This window comes from Hemiscyllium ocellatum, chromosome X (assembly GCF_020745735.1).
Source record: "Hemiscyllium ocellatum isolate sHemOce1 chromosome X, sHemOce1.pat.X.cur, whole genome shotgun sequence".
Lineage (NCBI taxonomy): Eukaryota > Metazoa > Chordata > Chondrichthyes > Orectolobiformes > Hemiscylliidae > Hemiscyllium > Hemiscyllium ocellatum.
Window position 1 is genome coordinate 5,412,209 of NC_083453.1, and position 26,537 is coordinate 5,438,745.

Here is a 26,537-nt window from a genome sequence, read left to right on the forward strand (position 1 = left end):
GGAGAGAATAGCAATTCAGTGTTTCTGGTTAGTGACTTTTTTAGGACATTATTGATGAGTGTTCTTCAACCTGAAACATTTAACTCTGTTTCACTCTGCACAGATTCTGCTTGACCTGTTGAGTATTTCCAGCATTTTCTGTTCAAATATTAAGCTAATCTTCCAGAGTTACCTTCTTTCGGTCAACAGCTAATCGATACTTTCTCGTTCAGGCATTGTCATTAGCTAACTTTTGAAATGCAGTTTTTTTTTAAAAAGTGCATGATATTTGATGTCAAAGGTGTAAAAGCTTTCAGAATATATATCTGATACCTCTTAATATTTTACTTCCTGCCTTCAGCCTGCAAATTTCAAAAATGTTGCATTAATTTGAAGTGACTCAACCTCCTGTGTCATTTGTAGGTATAACTGTGTTATTGTGTCAAACATTGTTTTATTGCTTGGGTAAGTGACCTTGTTTGGCTCACGAATTAAACTAACAAGGCATTTGAGCCATACTGATGGAAAGTGCTAGGTTTGGTCTTCGATCTTAATTGACTTGCCTGATGTCAGTCAGAAGACGTGGCCTTTGAGTTGGAAAGAGTAAATTGACCCGGGTTCCAATCGCTACGTATCCCAGCTGCCAGAAGCATGGATGTTGGCAGATGTTTCCTCCTGCTGCTCTGGTTGAATAACCTGTTTGAAATTTGTGAATCCGCATGTGAGAAATGATCACTTGATCAGGTCATGGAAGGTTGCTGGTGTCCGTTGAATTTTACATCCTAAAGGGGCAGAGAACGGCCAATTCTATCCAATGCGGTTTGCTTCCAATCTCACTATGATGTGTTTTTTTTAAATCATCCATGGACCATTTGCAGTTTAGGAGTTGAATGCATTTTTTTTGTTTGTAGTTATGAAACCTCAAGTTTATATACTTTTTAAGAATTCCCTTTATTTGCAGGCTTCAAAGCAGCATAAGTTGAAAAGATACCATAGTCAGACTTATGTAAATGGATCCAAATGTGACCTTAATGAAAAGCCAAGGGAGGCTGAAGTAAGGGTAAGTTTACAGGCTCTTCATCCTAGAAACTAACTGAAGCTGTACACTTCAATCCAGGCATCCCATTGATTGAAGCGTTGAAACGCAGAAATTGCCATAATTTTAGTAAAGGCTTCCTTTCCAGTATTGATTGAAAAGTCAGCACTGCAGCATTCTGCTTTGCCAGTTAAGATGGAGGGGGGGAAATGGAGCATTCATCCTAATGTATGGGTTCGCAATATGTTGCTGAGAAAAAGGAAATTAACCTGTGGGGTACTTGATGAAACACCGTAGACAGGTATAGAGCATGGTTTCAATGGTTTGTCTCAGCAGCATGTCTTGACTGTGACTTTAGCTGGTCTCCATTGTATCAGTGTGGCATTGATTAAGGAAATACATTAACCTAGTGGTTACTGTATTGAAGAGAGGACCCAGAAGTGAGGTTTAAATCCCATCAATTTGTGGCTTGGTGCCAAGAGCATAGTTATGGGATTGAATTTTTTTTTAATTTAAAAAATTCAACTGTTTCACTAATATCCCTCCAAGAACCCTTATCCAGTTCTGCCCACATGTGACTCCAGCCACACACTTTTTTGGTTTTGTGCTGTTCTTGAGAGATGTATAAGTGGGGAATAAATACTGCTTTGATCCTGTCATCTACACCCCAGTAAATTAACTTGCTACAACACCAGCTGATGTGAAACATGCTTGAGTAATCACTGCAGTAAACTGCTTGAACGTGTCTGTTTTCCAGACTGTTGGAGCTGTCCGTTAAGACTTCCATTCCAGCAGTGGAGCTGGATTTCCGCCAAAACCTTCCAAGTTGCAAAGCTGCTTTTGTCCTTTTTTTTTGTCACAACTTTTCAGTATGAAAGATAATCTAGGCTTCTACATAAAACTCACTGTGCAGCAAGTCCCCTGCGTCTTGCTGTTTGCAAATGTTTTTGCTTGTATTTCCTCTCTTGTAGATCGAGACCTGTCGGGAATAGAGACGGAACACAAACATGTGCAAACAGCCTGACATTTGCTCCTGCAAACTAAGCGTGCCACAATCTGTTTCAAGTAGTGTATATGACATTGTGGATGAATAGCAGGCTACTGCTTTGCAGGACTAAATCTCTGATCATGATTAGTTTAAGATGATCTGAAATAGCTGGGAGTCTGATACTAGAGTAATATAGATGTAATTGCAGCATAGTAAGTGTAGATTCACTGACTGGCCTCTTTTTCTTGTTTCCCTTGGGCAGTGCTAGTTCCTTTATGTAGTGCTGTACCTAAATGTTCCATGTGGTGTCACTAATTGCATGTGTGACTGTAGCACTCTGCAAAGCTGCAGTTGTATAATTTCAGTGGGAAAAAGAAGTAGCCCTTTTAAGGAGGTACTACATTGTTTTTAAGAGTAACACTTTAATGGTTCAATTTTTCGGCCAACTAGGGAAGACTTGACATGCATATGCCACCATCTGTTTAATCTCCACATGCTCTATAGTACTGAAGCTTGCTTAAAGAAAGGAACTAGAGTTTAATGGAACATAGAAAAGTACAGGACAGGACAGGCTCTTCAGAATGTTGTGCCAAGGATGACTCCTAATCTGAAATAAAATCACCTAACCTCTGCCCCCCTCAATTCACTGCTATCCATGTGCATGTCCAGCAGTCGCTTAAATGTCCCTAATGACCACCGCTGGCAACGCATTCCATGCATTCACAACTCTCTGCATAAAGAACCTGCCTCTGACATCTCCTTTATACCTTCCTCCTAATATCTTAAAACTATGACCCCTCTGGCTATCCATGCCCCTCATTACCTTGTATACCTCGATCAGGTCACCTTTTTTCCCTCCTCTCCAGAGAGAAAAGTCTGAGATTAGTCAACCCCTCTTCATTATATCTTGTGATTTTGTTTTAATATATCGAAGCATCCATGTATCACCTCTTGGGAAGTAGAATCCTATAGGTAAATTGGGGCGCTATGAGAAGGAAGCCATGATATTGTTTGGCGACAGTTTCCATAAATAGCTTCTCAATGGAAATCCATGTTTGGTCCCTTTTTTAATGACCTCTTAGTCTGCATTTTTGTTAAAACTCAGTTTCTCTTTCTTGACTACATTTCCTTCTGAAATAATGCCCAACATATACTGTACCCCTTTCAAAAAGCACCTGGTTTGCACTTCTGCCGCTTCAGCCTACAATATCCACACTGGCTTCCTGCATTCTTTCACTTCTCTACCCTGAGAAACCATTTTGAACAGCGTGTAAAGCGCTGGTGAAGATACTCCCTGTTGGTAGTCCTGAGCAACAGCAATGAATTGTCATGATTTTTGATAACAGGAACAACTCCATTAAGAAACCTACCCAGGAGAGCTGGGAAATGTCGTTGAGTCCCCCCGAGAAAAGGATCCTGATGTCTTCCAAATTGGCAGCCACCCAATCTTAGCCTCCGAATACAGTATGTGGAATTCCTCCTTGACATGCCTGGATTTTGGGGAGACCTTGAAATGAATTGCTTCAAAGGCAGGGACGTTATTGATCATGTTGATGGGTAAATGACTTGGGCCATTCCTATGCTAACAAAATGTTCTATTTCCTTTTTACTACTTGTATTCTTAATAGTTTATGTGTGAAGAAGGATCCGGGGATTACATAGCTCGAGTGGATGAGCCTCAGTCGTGTAATTACGTGCTAACAGTACACACCACTCGGATTTGCCATCACCCTTACTTGCGCCCTGCTGTTGTTTCCAAGCCTCAACCAATTAGATGCCAACCTGCCCTCAGCCCAGAACAGTACGTAGAGTATGTCAAGGCCCAAGTGAGTAAGTACTACAATTTTAATACCTCCAATCAGCAAGGGTGAGCTAATGATTTGTGCATGATTAGACCTGTACTGACACCAGTATTTTATGCATGATTGTATTTCCTTATGAAGGTATAACTGTAATGGCCTTGTGTCTAACGAAGCTTAGTATTCTGATAATCCGTGACTTTTATCTGTCCTACCCTAATGCTTCATGTCCCTAACTTTGGAACCAAGCAGGAAACAAGGGTTGGACTTTAGTAGCATTTACATCTAATCTAAAGTCAATGAAGTAACATTTAAGGTGGCGAGTGTATGGGATATGTATTTGGTTCACTCATTGCTCTCCCCTCCTTCACAATCTCAATTAAATTTATAGGTCGCTTGTTGACCTTGCAGAAGACGCTGTCCTCTCTGTCAAGGGACCTTGGCTTTTCTCTCTTTGGGCTTGGGATGCCTATTGATTCTCTATTAAGGGAAGGTGCCTTATCAGCTGCCACAACTCCTGGTGGAGTTGTTTGCTGCCAGGTCTGGTTAACAGGACCTTGGCTAAAGATTATGGCAGTAGACCTAAAAAGTGCGGTCTCTTAATGGAAATGCTACAAATAAGAAAACGGAGGGGAAAAAAGATGTGTATCCACATTAGATGAGGGCATTTTTTTAATGTCGAATGCTACTTTTTGTACATTTCTTCTCAAAAAGCTTCAAATCATTATTTTTAAGATTGATTCCAGTGAGCAATAACAATATATCCATAAATGGTGATTCAATGATAGGTTGAAGCAAAACAAATCCCCACCTGAGTTTTAAATAATTGCCCTTCTGATGGATTCTGCTGATTAATCTTTCACTCCAGTTACATGTACAGTATATGTGATTCTTCGAACGGTTCATTGTACAGCAACATAGGAGCAGGAGTCAGCTATTCAACCTGTGGAGTCTGCTTCACCATTCTGGGTCGTAGCTGATCTACCTCAACACCACATCACCTGTGATCCACATCACCCATGATGTTGGTCATAACCAGCAATGTTTCAATCTTGATTTTGAATTTATCTCATCACGGAGCTTCCATGGCCCTCTGGGAGAGAGAATCCCAACGATTCACCACCCTCTGTCACTGAATTGTTATTGACACAGAAGGAGCCATTTGGCCCACTCTGCTTGTACTGCCTCTTCAAACAAGCTAGTTTGCTCCTTGAATTGACTCTGCCTCCTTCATGTTATCCAGATCTGAGCGACTTGTATCAGTTTTCCTTTTCCTTAAATCGCCCTTGTTTCTTTTGTGCATCACTTTGAATCCATGCGCTCTCGTTCCTTTTTGTGAGCTTCTCCCGATCTGCTTGGTGATTTTGAATCTATTTTTCCGAAATCTCCTTAACTGCCCTCTCTCTCTAAGGAGAGCAGTTGCAGCTCCTTCAGCCTATCCACATCAATGTTTCTCATTCTTGGAACCATTCTTGTAGATCACTTCGGCACACTCCACTGCATTTGCAGCTTTGCCATAAAGTGGCACCCAGAGCCATACACGCTACTCCAGTGGAGGTCTAACATGTGTCTTGAACATATTCAACATCACCTTCTGCTCTTGGACTCTATACTCTCTTTTAATGAAACCTAGAAATAGGTTTGCTTCATTAGCTGTTCTCGCCACCTTCAATATGTTCACATGTCCACCGTTCCCTCTGCTCCTGCACCCCCTTCACAATTATACCCTCCCTAAGTTGCAGTCTGTCCATTGTTCCATACAATTGCACCAAATGCAAATGTGATACTGAGGTCCATAGGTTCACTGCCTAGTAGCTGTGAGGTTAAATAACTAGTCAACTAATTGAGGTAATCTATCTCCATAAATTAGTTTACAACTGCCTCAAACATGACAATTGAAGGAAAAGAGGAGTACATGGAGTGCAGTTGTTGATGGGAAACATTGTTTTTGCAATTATTTCAGTACCGTTAACTACTTTTCTCTTCTCCCACCCCTCTGTCTCTTCTCCTCTTCCTTTCTCACCCCCCCCCCCCCCCCCCCCCCCCAACCTCTCTGTCTCTCTTCTCTCCCCACCCCCGCACAGCTGATACCAAGCGCAAAGTAGAAAAAATCTCTGAGGAGTTGAAAACCTTGGATGAAATGTTGTTGAAAGACCAAAATGCACAGACTGATGAAGAGAAAGACCTGACTCTGGAATCTGAAAACCAGACGGAGGAGCTTTCAGACACTGGTGAGAACGTATTGGAGTTGGAAGGTATGGCTGTCTCCACTTTCTGTAACCATACAGGCTGATGATGGTTTTCAGCCCAAAGTGTGGGCTGAAGTCCTCCCATTTGTCCCGAAGTTGGCTGTATTTGGGATAAAGAGGGTGGTATATGATACAATGCAGGTCTAATGTTTGATGGGTTGGAGAAAGTGAGGACTGCAGATGCTGGAGGTCAGAGTCGAGTGTGTGGTGCTGGAAAAGCACAGCAGGTCAGGCAGCACCCGAGGAGCAGGAGAATCGCCGTTTCAGCTATAAGCTTTTCCAGCACCCCACACTCGACTAATGTTTGGGTATGTGGTATCAGCATTTAATTGTAAGACAAAGCTAGCAAACTATCAGGAGACACAACTATCACAGTGGGCTGAAAGCTGAGTGCTGTAGGTTCCTTTGGGAGACTTATTCAGTGTTGCTCCTGCTCTGAGTGGTTGTCTTGTTCATGCGGCTTGTATCCCATGTAGCTGTTGGAGATGGGAGAGGGGACAGCAGAAGATCTTGCTGTATTTCTTCCCAGTTCTCCCTTGATATGGGGAGGTATCAGAGGACTGGTGATGGTAAATATAATGCCCTCATTCAAGAAAGAGTGAGAAAGCCTTCCTGCCTACTGCAAGTTAGTGAATTTAACGTTGTGTTGGATTAGATTTTAGAAAAAAGAATCAGCAGGCACTTAAGTTTATGTTGAGGAAAGCCAGCACGGGTTTGTAAAAGGAAGATTGCACTTGACTAATCTAATTGAAATTAAAATTACAGATGTCGAAAGCAAGGAATGCACTGTAGATCTCAACGATGCTTTTGGCAAAGTACCACTTAAAACGTTACTGAAACAAATTGTGCCTCGTGGTGTATCAAAAGTTTGACACCAACTCAGGAAACAGCGCATCATAAATGGTTGTTTTTCAGACTGGCGGAATGGCGACTATGAGCATGATAGCAATCGACTGCAACAAGCTGATAGGCTAGTCAAACAAAAAACCCAAAAGAGCTGCTGATGCTGGCAATCAGAAGCCGAAATTGTGGGCAAAACTCTGGCCTGGCGGCATCTGTGGAGAGAAGTCCGTTCTGAAGAAGGATCGCTGGACCAAAACATTATCACTACTTTCTCTCCCCAGATGCTGCCAGCAATTTGTTTTTGATAGGCTAGCAAAGGTAGAGAAGAGGGAGCTGGAGTTCAGCACACAACTGCAGGGTGATGCGTTTTTGCAGAAGGCGGTTACAGATCATTCCAAAGCGTGCAGTGACCGAGTAACCTTGGGATGCACAAGCATTGACCTTTTGAAGGTAGCAGGAAATGTTGAAATAGTAATGAGCAAAGCACGTGAGCGCTCGGCGTTCTAAACTTTTTAGGAGGTAATACAAAAGCAGGGATGTTATGCTCATCCTTCATAAACCCCTGGCTCAGTCTTTGCTGGGATTATGATCCGGTTCTGGTCGTAACACACTCGGTCGGATCCGAGATGTGCTGGAATGATTTCAGGCGTGAGAAGCTTTAGCTACAAGGTTAGGCTGACCAAGCTGGGATTGTTCTCCTTCAGGCCAAGGAGGGTGAGTGGAAAGTTAGATAAAGACTATGATAGGATAGGACAAAAATAAACTGTTCCCATTAGTAGCAGACACTGGGTTAAGTTTTTAGAAGGGTATATGAGGAAGAACTGCTTTTATACAGTAAGTGATAATGAGTTAGAACTCACTGCCTGTGAAGGTGGTGAAGAGAGAGACCGTGAATGATTTCAGAAGGATATTGGATCCGCAGGAGAAAGGAAACCCATCGGATGGATTGCTCTGCAGGGCTGCCATGTACTCGGGTCACATCGCCTCTTGTGCTGTAACTCCGTGATTGTAATAATATCAAATTTGTCGTCTCCTCCAATCCTCTGCCACTTCCCCAGGTCTAGGGAAAATTGGAAGAATGCAGCAAGATCTTCTGTTAACTCCTCTGCCGTTTCCAATAGCAATCTCCGTGGTGATGTAGATTTACTGGGCTGAATGGCTTGTTTCCACACTATCGGGATTTTATGATGCAAACCACCCAGACCGGGCAACCACTCAGCATAACAAACATCCTGAGCATCTTTCCTTTTGTGTTGTCTTTTAACCAGCTGCATGCTAATATTACTGTTCTGTGCATAAATGGTAAACTTGCCAGTGTTGGGTATTTGAAGTTTGAGCCAGTGACTTCAGTCTGCTGCTTTGACTCTCTTAAATTGCTGCTGGGAGTACAGCATCTTGCTTTTAGTGTTCATATACACCAAAGATCTGCAGAAAATCACTTAGACAAATAGACATCGGAGTACTATTTTGTCATTTTTAATATTCAAACTGTCTCTCTGGACATCTCTCCATCTCCCACCAATCTTTGGTATGTTCTGTTTGGGGATTTGGGGACATGTGAGGACTCATGTCAGCAGGACAGGAATGGCTTCTGGTAATCATGGAATAGAACAACAGTCATGTGCTTCGCTGGGACCAAGTAAACATTCAGGGACCAATGAACAGCCAGACCTGCTGTGTATCTTCATTATCTTAGAATCCCTACTGTGGGGAAACAGGCCCTCCTGCACCAACCCTCCAAAGAGTAACCTACCCAGATCCATTCACCTATCCTCTCTTTAACCCTGACTAATGCGCCTAACCTACACATCCCTGAACACTCTGAGCAATTTAGCACGGCCATTTCACCTAACTGGCATGTCTTTGGATTGTGGGAGGAAACCGGAGCACCCAGAGGACACCCACGCAGGCACGGGGAGAATGTGCACACTCCGAACCATCTTCTGTTTTTATGTAAAATTTCCAGCATCTGCAGGGTTTGGCTTTTGGGTTTTTTTGTTCACTGAAATTGGAACTGAAACTGCCCCCAGTCATTTTACCAGAGGCTTGTTCTTGCTGTGTGGCAGATTCCCATCTTCAATCCCTTGTGCTAACTAATTGTATTGTACCCCAACAAAATCCATCTGTGTCGTTCCAACAGGAAAGAGCCCTTCACTTGTGACTGTACCTATAATGAGTTTGCTGCCTTCACTGCAATCACAAAGCGCCTGTGACTATTAACTGACACAGCTGGGGTTTCTTTGAATTCCAGGAATTGAAACCTTAAATTCGCAGGAGGTAACAGAAGACGAGGATAATGGTGAGAAATTCTGGGACAGAATCAGCAAACCAGTGAGTGAGGAGGGTCCCCTTTCAGAAGAGAAGCTAGAAGAGGTATTGCAGGATTTTAAAACATCTATGTTATAGTGAGCCTTCATGTTGGGAAAGCAGTGGATTCTGTCAGGATTTCTGTTAATAAACATTTTAAACTTTTGACAATGGTAGGCTGGATGTTGAAGTAATGATACCGATTTTGCATGCAAAGTTCTTACTTGCAAAGTACGAATCTAGTCAAAGCTATCAAAAAGCTTAGCTCTGTGCATATAATCTTCTCCTGTAATCTAGAATTTTACTATTCCGAGGACTTGTGTCAAATGCCCAATCCATTCTAATTTTAGCAAACTCTGTAATCCCCAATATTGTTCCCTGTTTCCATATGGAAGTGATTTATAAGGAGGAGGCCTGAGGTGACTGCTACTTTTTGAGTGTGGTTTATAATGGATAAAGATCTATTCCGATAGACAAATTTCCATTCTTCAAATTTGGGAGCATTCGGAAAAGAATGATCAAGTTTGTGTTAAAGAAGAAGAGCACTTTAAAATTCAAATTTGTCCCTTCATCGTGAAGATTCTTTCCCTTGTATCGTGCTCTACTGTCTGAGTTCGGTTTATTACTTTTTGTGTAAAATTACCACACCTGGAGGGGGAGGGGGGTTTAATCTGGGTTTTCAGAACACCTAAAGGAAGTTTTAACTACTCCCTTCACAACAAGATGAGAGCTGAGCAAAAGAATGTATAAAGTGTTGAATAATCACTTCATATTTCTGCAGTGAATATCGGCTTTGTTAAAGCCATGTGCCAAGATAAGCTCTTGTGCACCTAATCATGTTTTTTGGTATCCCTTGTCATGTTTGACACGTCATGCAGTGTGGAGTAAATAATGCAATGCACTTGGAGTCCAGTTTTCAATGTGACCCTGCATTCAATGGTGATCCAATGTATGCATTTGCCAGTACGTACCAGACACTGTTGTTATAGTTGATTCAAGCTACCACCTCTCTTTCATTGTCACTGTCAAAATCCTGGAGCTCCCTTCCTGACAATACTGTGGATGTACTTGTACCAAGTGACCTGCAGCAGTTGAAGAAAGCAGCTCACCACCCCATTCTGCAGGGCAACTAGGGATGGGCAATAAATGCTGACTGATGTCGTGACTCTGTCATGCTAAAAATGAATAACAACACTTCAAATTCAGATTTGTTTTTGTGAAATTATCAAGGCTTTTATTTGTTCATAATTTCTGCCTAGTCACTGTGTAAAGTATTACAGTTACCAATGCATTGGGTTAGGCATGTATCCTTTGCACTATTCCGAGATTGGCGATATGCTTCACTGCCAGGGAGCAGTCTGAAATTGATGTCCACTGAAAAGGGTTGGGAATCTTGTCTTGAGCCCCCCAACCTTAATGGTTCTTTTCCCTCAAACCTAGTACACTTGAGCATTTGCAATGCCATATGCATGTTTTAACTGAGCAAATTGCTGTACTATTAAAGATATTGAGAGCTGGCATGTAACTTTTAATCGTCAGGTTTTTTAAGCCCTTGTTTTGACTTCTTGCAATGTTTGATTTCCCCTTTTTCTTTCAACTTATCTGTTTTGAAATGTGTCAATGCTTTCCTTTAATCTGAAATAATGCAGCACTTCTGATGTGCTCAATTTGATGGTGTTTGTCAGGATGGCTCACAGAGTCATAGAGACTTAGATGTACAGCATGGAAACAGACCCTTCGGTCCAATCTGGTCAGCATGGACAGATATCCCAACCCAATCTAGTCCCACCTGCCAGCACCTGGCCCATATCCCTCCAAACCCTTCCTATTCATATACCCATCCAAATGCCTCTTTAAATGTTGCAATTGTACCAATCTCCACCACTTCCTCTGGCAGCTCATTCCATACACGTACCACCCTCTGTGTGAAAAAGTTGCCCCTTGGGTTTCTTTTATATCCTTCCCCTCTCACCCTAAACCTATGCCCTCTAGTTCTGGACTCTCCGACCCCAGGGAAAAGACCTTACCTATTTATCCTATCTATGCTCCTCATAATTTTGTAAACCTCCATAAGGTCGCCCTCAGCCTCTGATGCTCCAGGGAAAACAGGCCCAACCTCTCCCTGTAGCTCAAACCCTCCAACCCTGGCAACATCCTTGTAAATCTTTTCTGAACCCTTTCAAGTTTCACAACATCTTTCCGATAGGAAGGAGACCAGAATTGCACGCAATATTCCAACAGTGGCCTAACCAATGTCCTGTACAGCCGCAACATGACCTCCCAACTCCTGTACTCAATACTCTCACCAATAAAGAAAAGCATACCAAACGCTGCCTTCACTATCCTATCTCCCTGCAACTCCACTTTCAAGGAGCTATGAACCTGCACTCCAAGGTCTCTTTGTTCAGCAACACTCCCTAGGACCTTACCATTAAGTGTATAAATCCTGCTAAGATTTGCTTTCCCAAAATGCAGCACCTCACATTTATCTGAATTAAACTCCATCTGCCCCTTCTCAGCCCTCAATGGGAAATTGGTAAGACTGCCCCCTTGAACTCCAGGGAGTAACAGTAATAGAATGTTTTTGTTTATTTGTTAGGCTGACTCTAAATTGAGTGATGCATTTAAAACTGGGGACGACAACCTTCAAGGTGACCAAGGTAAATATAATTATTACGATATATCACAAAAACCCCTGAAAATCAAAGGACCAAGCATTCCATCCAACTTTTCTCACGCATAGTTAACTTGAGCTAAACAACAATCATTGAGTTGTATAATTTACTAGCTAGTTACTTTTAAAGTTCAGTTCTGACGTGACCGTGATCTTGTAATTTTTCCATACACCCCCACCCACTTTCTATTCAGGCAAACAGGAAGTCCAGTTCAGAATAACCCGGAACCCAGAGGATCTGCTCAAGTTGATTCGAGAATTAAAAGACCAGACTGCAAAGGTACTGATGGAGCATTCCAGTGGTATTGTCATTAAATGTTGATCTTGAAGCAAGGTGGTTACCTTTTTTTTTGTTGGTATTCTGTTTTAAAAAATTATAATGTGCTTGTCTGGATGTTAATGGATGACTAGATTTTGTAGCAGTTTAACCATATCCCTTTTTGTGCTCAATGGACTTGATGGAATTTATTTTTGCTCCTCGTTAGCATTCATTTCAATAAATATCTCACTTCCTCGCTTAGTCGCTGTGCTTTTCTGCAGAGGGTGTAGAGCATAGAAACAGGCCATTTGGTCCAATAAATCCACACTGATGTTTATGCTTCATTCAAATCTCCTCCCATCTTTGCTCACGTAAGTCATCATAACCCTCTATTCCTATCTCCTTGCCCAGTTTCTCCTGATATTCATATACTGTTTGCTTCAATCCATTCCCTTTGGGATCAAGCACTGTATTCCCACCGCTCTTTGGATGAAGAAATTTCTTAGTCCCTCTCTTAACGGCCTGTACTTTATGCTCTTCCCTACCAGAGGAAACCTAGATTTTGAAACCGTGGATACAAAGGAATTCATTAATTTTGTTTGGTCATCCCTCAAGTGGCTGGCTTCCAAGTCTGGCGAAACCCAGCCTGTTCCTTTCCTGATGTGTTGGCTTGCATCCCTGTATACCTTCTTCGCACCCTCCCCAGTTTTTTAGCCTTTGTAAAATATAATCAAGTTGTTCATAGTACTGTGTGTGGTCCAAGAAAGGTTCAGTACAGGGCTAGCATAAATTCCCTACTAAAAATAAAACTAACTTCTTGGCTTGCTGTTTTTCTGATTTTAACCTCTTCATTTGTAGTAATTGTATTCCTGTTTCAAGGCCCCTTTGTTGCTCTATCCTACCTCGACTTACCTTCCAACTAATAAGTGACCTCTTTGTTCTTCCAACCAAAATGTACTACCTTACTTACCTGGTTTGAACTTCTCTCACCAATTATTTGTCCACTTTGTAAATTCATTAGAATTCTCCTGTAGCTAGTCACGGTCCTCCTTGGCGCCAATGTATCCTTCCAATTGGATGTTATCTGCAAAGTTAGAGACATTTTTGATCTGCGTTCAAATCATCGCTGAAGATTTGAGAATGAGTGGTGCTAGCACTGATCCTTGTGGCCACTGCTTCCCACCTGTGAAGTTGCTCTGTGCTCCAGTGATTTAGAACTGGAAGCCAGCTAGCCCCCGGCTCCACATTCACTTCCTTCATCAGTGTTTTATAGGCCACCTTTGAAAGGCCTCTTGATTTACAACGAGTTATATTTTCTGTTCCTCCAATTTTCAGCTTTCACTTTTGCCGTCTATGCTGGTTATTCATCATTATATTCCTCATTTCTAGATCTTCTATTTTTACGTCCGAATGCCACTGTTTTCTACTCCAGATGCTAAACTGACTAGCCTAAAATTTCCTGGACACATTATAGAGCCATAGAGCACAGAAACGGCCCCTTTGGTCCACCCAGTCCGTGCCGACCATAATCCCAAACTGAACTAGTCCCACCTGTCTGCACTTGGCTCATCTCCCTCCAAACCTTTCCTATTCATGTACTTATCCAAATGTCTCTTAAACCCTGTAATTGTACCTGCATTCACCACTTCCTCTTGCAGTTCTTTCCACACTTGAACTCCTGTGTTTATTATTTTTAAAAAGCCCTCTGTCTCTCGAAATGCAGGAATCAGATTCGCTATCTGTCAGTTCTGAGACTAACCCTTTCTACCAAGTTATCAAATATAAATTGTAATGCCTCAGAGTTCATCCCTAGATTCTATTTAAAGTGTGTAGATGCAGTCAATCCATTCCCAGAATTTTGTCCTCTTTTGAGCTTGTTTAATTTATTCAGCTCATCCCTTTTATTAATACCTTTCCCTCATTGCTGCTCAAGTTTAGAGAAATCAAAGCAAAGGAAGAAAAAGCAGGAAGCTTCCATTTCAGGTGGGGGTGGGGGCGGAGAAAGAGGTTGTGCAAATAGTTTAAAAGATTACAAAACTAGTAATCTGGTGTGGAGCCACTTGATCTGGATTTATGATGCCAAAGTACTTAAGGGGAAGTTTATTTCTCTCGTTTTCTTTCCACAAACCTGGTCCATTTAAAAAAAAAGGCAACTTTTAAGTTATTACTTGACAGACAATACCCAGTCTGCTTGGAGTCACCTGGATTGCCAATGTTGGCTATTCAACAATTGAGGAGGAGGAGAGTGAGGACTGCAGATTCTGGAGATCAGTCGAGAGAGTGGTGCTGGAAAAGCACAGCAGGTCAGGCAGCATCCAAGGGGCAGGAGAATCGTCATTTCGGGCAAGAGCCCAAGACCGAGTCTTAGTTGAATTCAGTTTTGTTCTCCCTCATGCACACTTCATGATAAAACCACACATCAATCCCATTGCCAAGGCATGCTCAGAAATTCCAGACAATCTGTCTTTTTTTTTTTGGCTGCTTAAGAATTTGTACAGTCTTTTTTCAGTAGTCATAGTATTAAAAGCTTTGCTCGAACAGCAGTTGCAGAATATGATAAGTTCTGTGCCTTTTCTCTTTAAAACATAAAATCCATTCACGTCTGATTTGAAGCATCCGTTCCATTGGCCAGTTAGATTGGAAGTGACAATGTACTTGAGAAATTCTAATTGCACCTTGTGTATACTAATAAATGTATTCCGGTTAAAAATACCCATGGGTTGACAAGTGTAGAGGATAGTGACGTGTGTTTCCACTTGTGCATATGTCACACCTAAAACTTTTTTTTTTCCCTGTTTTGTTTGGTGTCTGACAGCGGAAAGGTGATGAGGATAAGGATCCGACTGTGGATACCTCTGCAAGATCTTCTGACGAATCCACTGACCAAGACTTCTCAGCAAAACAAGAGGAGATGATTGATAGTGAAGAAAATGAGCTCATTAAAGACTTTGAAAAGGAACTTGAAGACGTGTCCCTACCTAAATCAAAGATGTCTGAAATTAAAAGAGAAGTGAAGGAAGAAATGGAAAAAGAATTTGAAAATCTAATTGATGAAGTGAGTAATATGCTTTGTGAATTTACAGCAGTTTTCATGCGAGTTAAAAGTCAGTAAACGTAGCTGATAAGACCGGGTCAGAACAAACCTTTTTTTCAACTGGGTGCTGGTGCTAGAATGACACGGTGGGTGGCAGGGAGGGGATTGGCACCAGCCAATGATGCCCAGTTAATGAGCTAGTGCCAGTGTGGTGGACTGAAAGTCTGCCTGTTGCTGGAACACTTCCATGATTCTGTGACATGTGCTATGCAAGGCCACTTACTTCAAATAAGCGAGTTGATCTGCAGCATGATCCATCTCCTGTGCTGATTTGTCTCATTGCCCTCTTTGTTTCATTGTAAGATGCTATTTTGCAGTTTCTAAAGTGACCTGACTGTCAGTGGTGTGTGCAGGTTCACCAAGAGCACACTGGGCTAGAAAACAAATTATATCCTTTTGAGCTTGGCCACTGATTTGAAATCAGCAGCTAAAATCAAATTTGTGGTGCGTATGTTTCATACACAAGGGGAAATGTTTGCTTCAGCTCTCCTTGCAATGTCCTGGGTGGAAAGCCGAATAAGTGACTCATTTGATGTAACAACCATTGATCAAGGTCAGAGAGAGGAAAGCTGGTTCAACTTTTTGTGGTGGTTCTATTGCTCTCATTGCACTTGTATTGACAAGAAACCTCCGGTTCTGTTCATCACTTCTTAGATATCAATCACCCTTTATGTGGATAAGTAGAAAGATTTGCGTGTCCTGCTGCATGTATTCTTCCTGTTTGGCCACTTTACACGAGGCTAAACTAATCTGAGTAGGGGCTTTGAAAATGTTAAGGTACTGTGTCTTAGTGGGATACTCTGGGACTTGAAGATGAATGGCACCATGTTGCTGTAGCCATATTTGTGCCTTTTGCAGCATGCAATGAGGAATAACCCAAGACTTAATGTGATCTTCAGCTTTATCTGAAATGACAAGATGATAACATCTCTCCACATAATTTGTGTATTCTCTGTCATTATTTGTTTGCATGGTGGAACCTTGGTGAGTAGCACACCATTTAGTCTTCTACCCTGACACAGTCTAACATGACATTGTTTTCAGGCACAAGATGAGCTTGAAGCAGAGGGTCTCAAAGGGGAATTTGATCGCAATCAAGCCTCCAAGACCTTGGCCACGACCCTAAATAAACTCATCGACAAACTTGAAGAAAAGGAAGTTGCACACGGTGAAAAGGATAGTGACACATCAAAGGGAAGTCCCAGTCCTGCTTCCAAACAGACAGATGGTATGTGACATGGATTTCATTCACTGCCAGAATTCTTGTGGGGGTTTTGTTTCATGTACAGGCAGCAAATGTTATTAACCTACAGCATTACTATGTGAGTTCTTTGCTTTTGCCGTTACATGGGGAGAGGATGGATGAAAGAAGAGGGGAGATTGTAGGTGTGATAGTAGAGGAGGCATATTTGGTGTTCTTGTTGAGCAGCATTTTGAAGTTTGCAGATCCACATGTAGACGCACAAATGCTAGGCAAGGATAATTCCCACTTCACGACAATCCTTTCAAAAGGATGGTCTAGTGGGCACAAGCATGGCACATGGAGTTCACTATGGTGATCCTTGAGAAGATGTGTTAATATTGAAAGGTCGTATGCAATAAAGTTTAGACAAACAGATGTACCTTGATCCATGTACACTAATCCTTCAAGATGGCAGGACTAGTTTTTAAAAAAAGCAGATGGCTTACTTGGGATTATAAATAGCTGTGTGTAATATTAAAAACAGTTTCATAACTCATTGGTTAGGCCTCTGGGCTAGAATTATCCAGAATACATACGCTCAGGAAATGCCTTAAGATAAGGAGGAGACTTACCAGGATGCTATCAGAGTGAGATACCTTGGTTATTGTGAGGAAGTTGGAAAAGGTTAAAACACTTCTTTTTTTGAAGCACAAGGTTAAAATGTCCGAGGTTTTGGTTTTCAAGATAGACAAGGGGGTTTTGATGAGTAGAAAAGAGGTTTTGAATAGAGTAGGCAAACATTTCCGCTGGCAATTTGGTAAGCAGCCAGATGTCTGTTCAGACTGATTTGGAAGATGTGAAGGGCGATGAAAACTCCACTGAATTGTCAGGATCTGGCAGAGGAGAAACTGATTCCATCGAGGAGTTGAAAAGGGAGGTAACAGGCATTTGGGAGTGAGGAGAAAAGGGGGCTCTGCAGCCATAACATGACTCCTCTGCCTTAATTTTCTACTTTATCTCTTCCTCTTTCATCACCCACAGCTTTTTTTTTTCCTTAAATGATTCCAGAGCTTTTGCTGTACACCTCCTCTGGAATTGCATCTTGTGCAGTTTTGAAGGATATCCTGACATTAATGAAAGACTTCCTTCTTTTTCTAGTGGGCAGTGGTGGCAGCAGTTTTAATCTTTTTTAACACTGCTTTGCAGGTCCCTATTGGTGTTGTCCTTTTTGAAAGGTGAAATGACTGACTGACTGTTTTTACAAAGATTTCCTGATTGTGCTGATCTCTAATTTAAGGAACGAAACTCCTTGCTCTTTTCCTGCAACTTTCCCTGCGTACGTTTGTCTTTGCTGTGTCTTGGTGACAGTTGGATTCACCCAGGCAGTATATGATCTGACATGGCTTTCTGACTTGTTTTCTATTGTATTGACGATAGACTTCAGTTTGCTTTATTAATTGCTGTTCAGTCAATGTTGGATATGTTGAGCTTGGTGTCAACTAAGGCCCTGAGGTCTCCATTTTAACAATGACCATTCATGAGAATGTACATATTGTTCATTTTGTTCTTTCAATATCTGTGTTAATTTCATCTGCCTCTTGTATTTAAATGTTATGCATTTTACGTTACCTAATTTTCTGTCGTGACCAACTTTCCTAATTTAGCTTCATCTAAAAGTTTGAATAATTTTATAAATCCAAGTGTTTGATTTAAATGCGTCAATTCTGAGCCTTGGATCAGCCCATTCTGTATCTCTGCGTTGTCATGACTTTGTCGAGTACCTGTCCTTTCTATCATTGGCCGTTGATGTTGAATTTCCACCGCTTTGAGCTAGCAAAAGTGTTTTTTTGGTTGTTTGGGAAATCTCAGCACCTCCAGGTAGTAGAAGTTGCTGCAATTCCCTGAGATTGTAAAGGTTCGAGGACTGGTGAGCAAAGTCTTCCCTTTAGAGTTTACTTTTGTTTGCTGGGTTATTTGAGAAGTTTCATTATTTTGCACTGTAAATTGCCTTTTATTTGCCTGTTTTTCAGCCAACTGGAACAGTAGCTTACTCATGATTACCAATGCCTCAAAAATCTCTCTTGTCTCCCATCTTTGGGCTATGTACCATCTATCTCTGCTTATTTCACCAGTTCTGAGCACCTTCAGCTGCTTTGGAACTTGCTTTTTTTTTTCTTTTCCCGTTACTAATTCTACTCTCGAGGCACTAGTCCAGGAGTGTTATTTGAATAATAGCCAGTAATCAAAGTTGTCCTCAAAATCTCTTCTGAAGTTGGTCTTAAAAGTATGGTATCTCTGGGTTGTAGCTGGTGGTTTCAGACAGGAGCACAGCCAGATTTAAAAACTTCCAAGGTTTTTAAAAATGGATGTTGAAGATGTTTTTCACCGAGTCCTGTGCCCTGCTGGTTTGTTAGAGCTACTCTCTCGTTAATTTCCTTAAACTGTTAACAGCTATCCAAGTGTGGGGATGTAGGTATTTTTGTGGCAACTGCAATCTCAATGTTACGAAATGCTAGGATTTATGTACTGTTTTTTTTTAAATAAACTGGAATATCCTTTTGTACCTTTGCGACTGACCTCTTGCTGCATTTCAGAAACTGATGAAGATACTGAGGGGCACGTTAAAGTTCGAGTCACAAAAATCAACCCAGGCAGCCCACTCCATAAAGAAATGAAAGTGCGTGAAATGAGTGGCACAGACCCCCAGCTCAGGCAGATTCAGAATGTGGTGAAAGAGCAGCTGGAGAAAGCAGGATTGAAAGCAGAAGGTAGTTTGGAGACTATTTCTACTGCTGCAACAGTAAGGCTTCCTGCATCTCCCCCTCCTGCCAATGGGAGCCAAGCATTGTCTTAAAAACAAGACCAGTGGAGGGCTTCTGACATTCCACCTCAGCAGTCCAGAAAATCAGTTGTTCTGCTGTAGTGCTTGGGTGGCTCTCATGAGTTTCTGCCAGCTATAAGGAGCCATGTGAAATGGGTTTGGCAGCTTTTTGATGCAAAACCATACAAGCCCTACAATGGCGAAATTTCAGCTTTGTTTTGGGGAAATCAATAATGCGCATTCTGTGGAAGGCTGTACATTGTCATGCTGAAACGCTGACAGAATAAAGCTGGGTTTTCCATCTGTATCTCCCCCTCCCTCCCCACCAGTGGGTGCCAGAAGTGGCACTACCTTCCTGTCCCCAGCCCTGATCTCCGTCACCTTGATGAGCAGAAGGTGATGTTTTTATTTAACACTGCACTGGATTGTGACCTAGTCATGCTCTCTGAGCCTCTTGTCATTTTTGGGCACGTGTATGGACACAGCTCGAATACATGTTGGGCCACTGGATGCAAGGCTGAAAATGTGTTGCTGGAAAAGCGCAGCAGGTCAGGCAGCATCCAAGGAGCAGGAAATTCGACGTTTTGGGCATGAGCCCTTCTTCAGGAAGGACTTATGCTCAAAACGTTGAATCTCCTGTTCCTTGGATGCTGCCTGACCTGCGCTTTTCCAGCAACACATTTTCAGTTCTGATCTCCAGCATCTGCAGTCCTCACTTTCTCCTCACTGCATGCAAGGGTTCAAAATAGCAATTTCGAGGCTGACTGGCTGCTATATGATTTTTTTTTCATTTTGGTTCGGTTCTCAGCATTTTTCCAGACTGTACAGGTTAGATACCAAATTATTGTAAGCATAAAATTCTTTACAATGTGAGAGGGGAGTGACTGCCCTTGTGGTCAGTGCTGAATTTGACAGTAGCAGCAAGGTGGCCTGGCAAAGCTGGAGTCTGTGGCAACTTGGTGTGGGAGTCGAGAGAAGGAGCTGTCCTCTGGATGGACTCTTATCTGGCACAAAGGAAGATGGTTGTGGGGGGGGGGGTGGTGTGGAGGAGATGTCACCTAAGCTGCAGCTGTTCCTCAGGGTAGTGTCCTCGGCCCCACCACCTTCAGCTGCTTCACCAATTGTCTTCCACCATGAATTCTGGATTTGAGATGTTGACTGATAATTTTCAGCACTCTTTGTGACTCATCAGATACTAAAGTAGTCCATCTCCATGTGCAGCACGGACAGCTTTCAGGTTAGACTGATAGTTGGCACAAATATTTATTGCTACTTAAGTGCCAAGTAATGACCATCTGAAAGAAAAACATGTCTGACCATTGTCCCATGCTATTCAATGACTTTATCATTACTCCCCCATTATCAGCATCCTCAGGGATGCTGTTGTTCAGAAACTGCTGGACCAGACACTCTGACACAGAGACCCACGTGTGCGCGCACACTCTCACACACAGACATGCACATGTACCTTCAAGTAACTCCCCAAAGCCTGTCCACCATCTACAAGGCACCAGTCAGGACGGTGATGGAATACTCCCCACTTGCCCCTGGATGGGGGCAGCTCCAACAACACCCAAGAAGTTCCACACCATCCAGGACAAAGCAGCCGCTTGATTGGCCCCCTATTCTCACTGCCTTCAACTCCATCACTGACAGCAGTGTACCATCTACACGATACACTGCAAAATTCACTAAGGCTCCTTAGACAGCACCTTCCAAACCTAGCCCACTTCCAGGCAGCAGGTACATAAGGAGTACCAGCGCTTGCAGGCTTCCTTCCCAGCCACTCCACATCCTGACTTGGCAGTATATCGCTGTTCCTTCAGTGTCACTAAATGTATCTACACCATGTGGACTTGTAACCCATAGCCATTTTCTCCAGGGCAATTGGGAATGGGCAATAAATGCTGCTGGCCTAGACAGTGACGCCTACACCCCATGAAAGAATTTTTTGCGGCAGTATTAGGATAACCTGAGGTTGATGTTTTAATTTGCTGGAATTGTGGTGCTTTCAGTTTTGCATTAGTTTAAACAGGTCCGCCCTCCATTTGTTGAGGAGCTGTTCCCCTCAATTGAAGGGGAATATGGTTTTATTTAAAACAAAATATTGTCCTGAAAGTTTGATTTGCCAGCAACCTGTTATTGAACACTTTTTTTTAAACCCTTTGCATAAGCCAAGGCCTTGCTGGCTGGTCAACACCCAAGTAAAGTCCACTCCTACACCCGACCTCTCCCCATGTATTTGAGGCAGTTTGCTTCTGTCTAATGTTCCAGTTGACAATGAAATGGGCATGTAGTTACGTAGTTCCTTCCATGACTACTGTTCCTGTACATTTTACTAATTCTGTTTTGTCCTGTTTCTTAATTTATGCTCACTTAAAAATTTGTGACATGTTTATTCCAGGTTATTGTCAGAGCTCAGTTTAAATCTGACTGTTTCACAGGTTTTGAATGTAAAGGGATGGAGTGGTTTTTAAATTGGGCTGCCCATTTAGTCACTTAACTAGCATGTTAGTGCAACTGTGGGACATTGCTTCCACTGGAAGGCAAGTTCTCTAGAGTTTGGTTTCGGGTGTGGTCTCTGAAGTCCGGAAGGAAGTCCGGCAAATGTGCAGTTATTTTTGGGGTTTAAGGAAGCGGGAGTGAGTGGTGGTGGGTTCCTCAGCCCCCATCTTGTTCAAGTTTAAAGCCACAGGAAGCAAGAGTAGTCTCCCAGTGGTGACACCATTCTGTACAAGGTTAACGTTTCATGCAATCTGAATAAGTGGCTGCAGCCAAGTTTAATTAGCAACGGAGTGGTTAAATAAGGGCTAAGATTGAAGCATTACCCACTAATTATAGCTTGGAATACTGAAGAATGCAGAGTCTTAGTGAGCAGGATGCAAATCTGTCCTTTGCGCACTTTTGTCTGACCTAAAGTAGCAATGACTGTGTAGTAATTAAAGGTACAAAAAATGTCATTTTACTGGCTACAAAGAAAAGTTTTTGAAAGAAATTGCTGTTTCTGCAGAGTAAGGTTTACAGGGTGTGATACCAATTCACAGAGTTAACACCTGGATATTTTTATTTCTCAGGTAAAATCGAAGTGAAGATTGTCACAACCAGATCACTTGGCGATGATGATGACATGCACTGGCTATCGGAAGAAGATACTAAATCCTTCCGCGAGCTTCTCATCAACTTACTGGTACCAATGTTTCTGCCTTTTTATGTTGTAACTGGAACAGAGGTAATGCCGTAGTGGTTTTGTTGGTGGGCAGGCAAGCTAGAGACCTAGGATGTTCTGGGGTGGAGTTTGAATCCCACCAGCCCTGGAAATGAACGTGATGAGTGCGAAACCATTGTAGGTTGTTTCGGGAACCAGGCAGGATTGGTTTGAATGTCCTTTCGGGGAAGGAAACCTGCCATTGTTAGCTTGTCTGGCTGACATCTGACTCCAGAATGACAGCACCATGGTTGGTTGACTCTTAACTGCTGCTAAGCAAGCTGTTCCGTTGCATCAACCTGGGGACACCTTGGAGTGAACAATAAATACTGTGCTAGCAAGTGATGCCCACATAGTCATAGAGGTTGTCAGCACAGAAACAAAGCCCTTCAGCCCATAGTCTGCACTGGCCAAAACAAAAGCACCTAATACTCTAATCCTACTTACCAGCCTTGGATGCCTTAGCATTGCAAGTATGCATCTGAATCCTATCTGTTCACATCCCATGAATAAACCTTTTTTTTTTAAAAAAAAGGCAGTGAGCAAGATTGGTGTTTTCCCTACGGAGTGTTCAGAGCAGTCATCCCCAGTGCCTTCTCAATTCCTAGACACAAGGGTGAATTTAAGACCCTGACCCCACAGAGGGGGTGTCAGTGGGCTGTTTATGAGAATAACATTGATATTTTACATGCTCTGTTCTCACCCTAAACCTATGCCCTCTAGTTCTGGACTGTCCCACCCAAGGGAAAAGACTATGTCTATTTATCCTATCCGTGCCCCTCACCATTTTGTAAACCTCTATAAGGTCACCCCTCAGCCTCCGCTGCAGGGAAAACAGCCCCAGCCTGTTCATCCTCTCCCTGTAGCTCAAACCCTCCAACCCTGACAACATCCTTGTAAATCTTTTCTGAACCCTTTCAAGTTTCACAACATCCTTCCGATAGGAAGGAGACCAGAATTGTACGCAATATTCCAACAGTGGCCTAACCAATGTCCTGTACAACATGGCCAGTTCTTAAAGTTCACCTGACAGTATGTTTTTGTTTTAAGGCTTGCTTGTATCCAAATTATGAACAAGCTCAAACTGTTACTTCTGATAATAATAGAAGGGAATTGAGTGAAAACTCCAATTCCGTGCGATCAATCGCTGAACTATTCCTCCCCCACCCAAGGCATGTGATATTGGCTGCCTTGTTTATTGCCAGTCTGAGTGCCAACGTAATGGGATCCACGGAGGTCGCTCCACAAGCCAACTCTGTAATGGAGCAGGAGTAACAGCAGTCTGGCTGCAAGCATCTGCAAGGACATGAAGGAAGACTCAACATAGCTTTACCAGCAATTGCTGGTAATGTTTCGCTGGTCTGGCAGCAGCTGTGGAGAGAAAGCAGTGTACAGTTTGGGTCCTTGTGGAAGGATGATGGGAGGGAAGGGAAATAGGTGCCTGCTAATGATCCTCTGGTTGTGGATGCTGGTGGGATGGTAGGTGAGGGCAAGGGGGATGCTCGCTGTTGCTGGAAAGGGGTGGGGCTGGGTGGGAAGTGAGGGCTGAAGTGCGGGAGGTGGGTTGGACCTGGCCATGGGCCCTGCCAGCTATGGTGTTGGGGAATGCTCGGTTGAGAAAGAACGACATTGTGGTGGCCTCCTTGTTGAAGTTGGCACCTTCCACAAGGGCTAATCCCTTCAGGACACCCTGGTTTCCCCCTCCCCTCCTTCACGCGCACACAGCACCTTCCCATGCAATTGTTTCCTTCCTCCCCCCTCAGTATCCAAGGGCCCAAGTCCACCCTCCAGGTGAGGCAGTACTTTACCTGCACTTCCCACAATCTAGACGACTGCATTCACTGCTCACAATGTGCTCTTCTCTACACTGGGGCAATGAAGTGTTGCCTGGGGAACCGGTTCGCAGAACACCTACGTTCTGTCCACAAAAAGACCCTGAGCTTCCAGTTGCCTGCCACTTTCACGCCCCACCCTGTTCCAACCTCTCTGTCTCAGGCTTGCTGCAGGGCTCCAGGGAAGCTCCGTGCAAGCTGCAAGAACAGCACACGGGTTTCCACTCGGGACCCAGCAGCCTTACGGGCTCAATGTTGTGCTAAACAATATCAGGGTTTAAGACACCTTCTCCCATGGTGTTCCTGTACCCCCAAACACTGGCCTTATAATCACATGGTCTGCTATTACATGCAACACATTGTGAGCCAATAACCGTCCTCATTAGTAGCTGCATAATTCTCCTTGGCTGGTTGTTATCCACTCCTTTGCCTGTCTAACTGTTCTCTCTCTGAGATCTATCCCCCACCTATCGTTTACACCTTACCCCCTCCTTACCCTTACCTTCTACAAACAAACCCAGCATTTTCCTAGCTGCCTTCAGTTCTGAGGAAGAGTCACTTTGACCTGAAACGTTAACTAACACCGATGATTCTGCCAGACTTGCTGAGCTTTACCAGCCATTTCTGGTTTTGTCTCTGACTTGCAGCGTCTGCAGTTCTTTTCCTTTTTATGAAGGAAAGGCAGTGCTGTGAAAAGGAACAGCATTGAGAAGAGTCGTTCCTTTTTTTTCTTGCTTTTTGAAATCTGGAAGCTCAGATTAACATCTATTGACAAATGGCAATGCCCTGACTGTGTGTAATTGGAAATCTAAAGTAGTTTATGTATTTTTGTCCCCAACAGACTGGAGGTACTGAAGAAGTTTACAAAGAGCAGCAGAGACAGCAGCAGCTGGAAGATAACTACCGTTTTGTATGGGGGGAAAGCCAAGAAGAAGCGCAGTCATCGAGCAGCACAGATTCCGATGATATGGACTTCTAGGGATCCGTAACGTAGTATAAAGCAAATACATCTTCGGGTGTTAGCACACGAACCAGTCAATTTGCACTTTGCCATGTGTAATGGCACGTTTTGTGATCACCGATCACGAGATAATAAACAAACCTGCAGACGAACAGTCAGAAATGTGCATTTTTATTGATCGGCTAAAGTGGAATTTTGCATTTGTCTGCTGCAGTCATCTTTTTGGGGTGGAACTGGTACAGATGAGTAGTGCTACAAACATATATGAATGTATATCTTGGTAATGAATCTAATCAGCAAAACCCTGAGGCTGACATTCATTCTCCTTGGCCAACAGCCAGTTAAAGTAAGGACAGTCCATTAATGTGAAGAGTCAGCAATGAATGTCATATTTTTGTCCCAAAATGGAATTTCTCTCAAGTTGAATGTAGATAGCTGAAAAAAAAACTCAGGCAACTGAGCAACCTGGTGGCAGAGATCAGCGTGCTTATTGCATCAGGACAGTGGTAGAATCCTGGACAGTCCAACTTCAGAGAAAGCCAACAGCTTTCTGATGCCATCACTAGCTTCCAGGGAAGTACTTGTTTCCTGATGGTAACATTCTGCCAAGTTACAAAGCCAGACCCCAGAAATAATCGTCTCCTGTTGCTTTTATATCTCCAAACCCGTGACCCGGATTACCTAAGTCGCCATCTTGGAGATGGTGACATGCTGCTGAGATGAGCAGAGCCAAGATTATTGATCAGATATTGTGGCTGTCAGATAACGCTCTGGCAGCGAACCTGTCATTTTTATTGAAGTTCTGTGTATATGTTCGTCTCCTAATAATTTTCTTTTTGTGCTAACTGCTTTGTAAATCTTAAAAAAACAAACCTTTGAGCTTTGTGAATAATGCAGCAGTCTGCCATACTTAGACCAAGTTGGTACCTACTTCCACCATTTCTTAACAATATTTGGGCAACACTGTGATTGAATAATGTTTAATAAAAACACTGTATCCTGTTTACATGGTGTTTAACCATTTTTTGACTGACTCAAACACTTGGTGAAAGTTTTTTAAACCCCAGCATTAGGTTGTATTTACCCTTGGTGGCAAGAGCTTTTGATTAATACATTGAAATTAAGCGATCGAAGCTTAGAATTTGGACAAATGTGAGTTGATCAGAGCCAGTGTGTATTTTCCATCAGGCAAGTCGTGTTTAACAAACATTAGTTGAAATCTTAAAGGATTTATCAAGTATGGACTTCCAGAGGCATTTGACTAGTTAACTCTTGATGGTGAAATGGCTAGGAAGTTGGAGTAGAGA

At 42.8% G+C, this 26,537-nt stretch overlaps 1 protein-coding gene across 3 annotated transcripts in view; it reads left to right on the top strand.

Moving 5' to 3' along the window:
* The window catches only part of os9 (OS9 endoplasmic reticulum lectin), a 45,765-nt gene extending 19,529 nt beyond the window's left edge, over nt 1-26,236 (top strand). Inside the window, exons 5-15 of one of the 3 annotated variants that reach the window (XM_060821050.1) lie at nt 941-1,039; nt 3,632-3,833; nt 5,887-6,057; nt 9,146-9,267; nt 11,801-11,861; nt 12,070-12,155; nt 14,950-15,189; nt 16,273-16,456; nt 19,006-19,179; nt 22,307-22,419; nt 25,111-26,236. In XM_060821050.1, coding sequence (XP_060677033.1) covers nt 941-1,039; nt 3,632-3,833; nt 5,887-6,057; nt 9,146-9,267; nt 11,801-11,861; nt 12,070-12,155; nt 14,950-15,189; nt 16,273-16,456; nt 19,006-19,179; nt 22,307-22,419; nt 25,111-25,248 — 1,590 coding nt within the window. In that variant the 3' untranslated portion in view covers nt 25,249-26,236. The remainder of the gene's footprint in view (nt 1-940; nt 1,040-3,631; nt 3,834-5,886; nt 6,058-9,145; nt 9,268-11,800; nt 11,862-12,069; nt 12,156-14,949; nt 15,190-16,272; nt 16,457-19,005; nt 19,180-22,306; nt 22,420-25,110) is intronic. The other 2 variants (XM_060821051.1, XM_060821052.1) reach the window with 2 other exon arrangements.
* Nucleotides 26,237-26,537: the final 301 nt, after the last annotated feature.